General features: G+C 44.8%; 1 protein-coding gene across 3 annotated transcripts in view; it reads left to right on the top strand.

Annotated features, from left to right (window-relative positions):
- The window catches only part of mob2a (MOB kinase activator 2a), a 63,187-nt gene that overhangs the window by 27,249 nt on the left and 30,938 nt on the right, over positions 1-5,000 (top strand). The window contains exon 1 of one of the 3 annotated variants that reach the window (XM_040133939.1): positions 1,163-1,552. The exons of the other annotated variants lie outside the window; for them this stretch is intronic. Coding sequence (XP_039989873.1) covers positions 1,515-1,552 — 38 coding nt within the window. The 5' untranslated portion in view covers positions 1,163-1,514. Of the gene's footprint in view, positions 1-1,162; positions 1,553-5,000 lie in introns of those variants that run through there. 3 annotated transcript variants of the gene reach the window in all.

Here is a 5,000-nt window from a genome sequence, read left to right as displayed (position 1 = left end):
TGTTAGGTGAAAATATCTACCAGTTCTGGTTACTGTTAAACCCATCTCGCTCTTTGATGAGTCGGCAATAGAATAAGAGCAGAAGCGTCCTCCTGCGGTTGTTGCATAACTGCCGTCTTCCGAAGGTGACTGTCGCCTCTGCCTCTGTTGTCTCAGTCTTTCTCTTGGCAGACTGCAATGATCTTTTCTCTCCGACACAGATGGTGTCATGGTTGGTTAGTCCTGTGTTTGTGTCTGTCTAGTCCAGCAGCCTTCAATTACAGCATCACACACACTCCTCCACCTGACCACTGCAGTCCTTCAAAGTGTGTGTGTGTGTGTGTGTGTGTGTGTGTAAGTGTGTGTCCATCTTTGCATACTGATCTGTAAGGAAGCACCAGACTGTCCGAGGGCAAAAGAAAACGATTGCTCGTATTAAGCGACACAGGGAAGAGAGAGAGAGACGTAACAAGGCCCATAATTCACTCTGTGTCCTTCACCTTATTTGCCCACACCATAACCAGAGTGCTCTGCAGTGATTGGCTCGCTTCCTGGGGGCTTGTCTCCACGCTAGCCCCTCCCGTCCCGTACCTCTGCAACATTTGTGTGTATGAAGAGTCATGGTTGCTGTGTACGTGCTGCATGCATATTCACGTGTTTGGTTCCTCCTCTGAATTGACATGAGAGCTGATGGCTAGCCATCTGCTGTTGCAACTCAGTTACATATAACTGAAGGTGCAAAAACACGAAGAGGCTGTCAACTCGGTGCACTGATTTAACTTTCCACATAGGTCTGACAGGATTTGACTCTGAATCACATCTAGCAAACAGAGTGTGTGTGTTTGGTCTTTATGAGCGATGGGTGGAGATAGGATGTTAAGCTCTTGTTTAGGATGTATACAGATGGCTGAGATTGCTGCTTCCCAAGGATTATTTCCTCCATATCTAGCTATCTCTCTCTCTCGCTCTCTCTCTCTCTCTTACCGTGTCTCTGTCCATCTCTCTCTAACTCCCCTGCAGTCCACCCTGTGCTGCCCAGCAGTCAGCAGTTTGTTTATGGGATTCTATTTGCCAAGCTAATCTTCCCGCCTTTAAAGTAGGAGCCAGCAAGCGAAAGAGAGAGACGGAGAGGGAGGGAGAGAGAGAGAGGGAGAGAGAGAACAAGAGTGTGAAAGTGAGGCAGGCAGTTGCAGTAGTTGGAAGGGAGAGAGAAACATGCACAGAGAAGTGTGTCTGGTTTTGTAAATGATTTCTTTTTTAGTTGTTTTGAAAGTTTTTTTCCGCGTTTGTTTGGCTGGATTGCCAAACGGCCTACGCGTGCACATCCGTCTGTCCTGCATGACCTGCGGTAAAGTCGAAGGCCGTTGGAGCAGCCATATGATTACACAAGGTGCTATGCTGGAGCTGGGAGCTGCTGTCCTGCTGCAGCCGTAGCCAAATTTGCAAGAGAGGAGCGGAGACAGGGAGGGGAAAGGGAGGAAAGGGTGCTGTGGGTCGAAGCCTCGTCACCCCGACTCTGCTTCAGCACTGTCTGGATGGGGGTTCTGGTGTGCTGCAACTGCTTCTTCTATAGGTAGTTAACCTTTCTTGACCTCTCCCTCCTCTTCACTGTTTTTGGTGATTGTTGTCGTCATCGTACTTTTGCTTTTCAGCATTCGTCGGTGTACATTTTTAAACTTTCACTAACTTCTCCATCTGATCCCTCCCTACTTCCCCCTTCCTCTCCTGCCCATTCACTGTCTCTGTTATGCTGCTACAGTTTTGAGGAGACATTTGAGGACAGTGCTGCTGTAGCAGACAGAGATTCTGCTGTAGTCAGACACTCGGGGTGTCTTGACTTGTGGGAGGGGAAGAGGAGGAGAGAAGGACGAAACTGAGGACAGAGTGACAGCCCAGCGATGGCATATAGCCAGCCTCCTATAGCCGACCGAAGGGGAGGAGTGTTAGACGTTGCTGGTTACAGGGTTTGATAGGACGGTAGGGCAAGACTAGCTGGAATGACATGGCATGCGGCCAGAGGGCAGCTAGACAGTCAGGCTTGCCCAACTTTTCATCTCATCCTCCTGTGTGCCCCTTTGGCTCTGCAGCACTGTTTGTTTGGACAGAGAGTTCCCTTACAAGGGGCAGGGATGTGTTTGTTTCCCTTTTTTCTGTTTCTGTTGTTTGCAGAGCATTGGACTTGACAGACTTTGCACTTTTTTCCTAATTTACTTAGTTTGGTTTCCTATAGATAGACTTGGTGCAGATGTTGTGTTGGAGAGCCTGTGCTGTTAGTTTGAAAATCTGACGACTTACTGGTACTCACATAGCTGGTTATTGTGCTTGAGAGAGAGGCTAAGATGATTTAGGTTAGAGTCTCTGGCAGTTCGAGCAGAAAGGATCTGGTTCCCCTCTCTTGTGGTTGTGGGGTTAGGCAGCCTGAGCCTGCCCTAAATGCTGTATAAAGTCTAAATATAACTTTCTAGTTCTCTAAGGAGCGTTTTGATGGTGAGGGTAAAATTGTAGCTTTAACACAGACACACACAGCACAGCTGGATTAGATTAGGCCTCGCTGTTATTCAAAGCTTTGTTTACACTTCACTGCTGCTCTTAGTATGAATAACAGCCTGTCGTTTATGTGTGTGTGTGCGTCATGTATCTGTTAGGGTCCACATGTGTTATATACTGTTGGCGAAATACACACAGAAGCCTTGTGAGGGCAGGGCTTGTGCCATAAGTATTTATGTTCATGATCAAGGCAGGGGTGATGTTTCATGGGCTCATTAAGCCAAAATGGGCCGTCACGTCTATTTTTAGCATTTCCTCTCCCTCTGCATCTCCTTCAGCCAATCAGACAGCTTGGCGGTGATGTTATATGGCTTGATTGATGTGTGTTTTTGGAGGCGCACCCATCCGAACAGGTCCTCATTGACCTCAGCCCAGGCCAGCCCTCCATCTCCTGGGCTCCGGTATTTTCAGCTTTCAACAGTAGCATTGTGTTTAGTAGAAACTGCCTGCCAGCACTCCTTCAAATGGTGTCAACTCTAATGTTGATCTTGCTGTGTAGAATGGAACAATTGAACTGTGATCATATGACGTAAAGTTAAAAAAAAAAATGGAATTGACCTTGAGTTTTTGTACAGTCAGGAACAAAGACTTTGTTTTATACTCAGGTGAGCTTCAGGAGAAGCAGGATACACACAGCAAAGTAGTTCTGAGAGTCAACGGCTTCACTGAATTTTGAAAATTGAATGCTAGTGTGATTTTAATTTTGAATTATATATATACCTTTGATAAACAACTATAAAGAAGATTATGAATATAAAGTATAAAGTATTTTTCAGTCACATGCATGTAAAGACACCATATAAAAATGATTTAGCATCTGTTTAAATGCATATTTTGTCTTTTGGGAAATGTGCTTCTTTGCTTTGATGCTGAGAGTTAGCTGAAAAGATGATACCATTCTCAGAAATAAACCTCAAGGGTATAAATGTCACATTGTGGTTTTACTCTGGGTTACTGCAGCTGGCCAAGAAATAGTAGGGGTTCACAACCCCCCCCCATAAAACTAAAACTTGTTTTTACATAATAAGATTTTTTGAAATGGATTAAACAAACGAGATCTAACATGTTAATTAGTAAACCTGTTGTTGGTAGGCAGATTGTTTTGCCGTCAGATGGAACCAGCCTAGTTATTTCCCCGTTTCCAGTCTTTATGCTAAGTTGACCGCCTACTGGGTTTGGCTTTGATCTACTCATCTAACTCTTGGCAAGAAAGTGAGTAAGAACATTTCCTAAAGTCTCAAACAAAATAGAAAAAAAACTAACATTCCTGTGTGTATTCGTAGCTTTCGACCTTGAGGAGACTCTTTGGCAATGGAAGTGGGGATAATATTGTTTAACGTGTTCAGGGTTGTGACACAGTTTTTAATCTCATGCTCTTGCTGTTGACAGTTTAACCAGTTAGGTTTGGATTTAAGTGTCGTTAATCCAGTATCAAGACTGAAAAAAAAAAATCCCTTATTCTTAAAGTAAATATTTCATGATTATGAAAATTTTCTAGATATGGCCTTCTAGCTCTCAGCCCTAATCTGTAGCCAGGAGAGGGAAAATAGTTGTTCTTTTTAGTTAAAGTGACTTTTCTGATCAGTTTTTCACTAATTAAAGTCAAAGTAGCCAAGATTTGTAGTTTGGCCTTTTGGTTAGGGCTTGTCAGCCTTTTGACACCATTGAAAGTTATCTTAAAGTTATCCTCTCACTGTTATCTCTACATATGTACATTGTCACGTGTGAATGCATTCTCCCTCGCTCACACACACACACACACACACACACACACACACACACACACACACACACACACAGGATCAGTTTTCCAGGGCCTCCTCCAACACAACAGTCCTGAGGCAACTACTGCAGTTGGAGTTGAATCCTGGGTCAAGTTCTCACTCAGTTTTAGGCAATTTGTGCCCCCCCCCCCCCCCCCCCACTAACCTCAAAGGCTTAGGTTTACGTTGTGTTCATCATTTCCTCATACACAGAACAGAAAATCCACAGAGAAAATCCAGTTTTCCTCTCCATTAGGAGGTTTAATGTTTCTCTACCCCTGTGATGTATTGTTGTTGACATCTTACTGGAAAGCACGCATATTCAGACCCGGAGGCTCCATCACATGACAAAAGCTTATGCGTATGTGTTTGCTCTCCGTGGATCATGTGGTATATTTTATCATGTGTGGTGTGGAACAATAGCTCTGAGTGTATCATCATAGTGTGTGTGTGTGTGTGTTGTATTAGCAGAGCAGACCATACTGTTTGCCATGTGTCTCTCATTAGGCTATCTTTGGCAGGCCTGGCTGCTTCCACGGAGCTGAGACGTGCAGCTCAACAAGGACGCCATTCTCCACCAACAAACCCCGCACTCCTTCCCCTCAGCCCAGCAGGCTCCCTCCTCGCGTGGCTGCCCGTCACTCAGATGGGGCTGAATTGAATCAGTCTTTGAGGAAAGTTTAGTTTAAAAGAATTGGGCTTAAGTTACGA

Source organism: Xiphias gladius, chromosome 8, assembly GCF_016859285.1.
Source record: "Xiphias gladius isolate SHS-SW01 ecotype Sanya breed wild chromosome 8, ASM1685928v1, whole genome shotgun sequence".
Taxonomy (NCBI): domain Eukaryota; kingdom Metazoa; phylum Chordata; class Actinopteri; order Istiophoriformes; family Xiphiidae; genus Xiphias; species Xiphias gladius.
The sequence above is the reverse complement of the archived record's forward strand: the minus strand, read 5'-3'. Positions and strand labels throughout refer to the sequence as shown.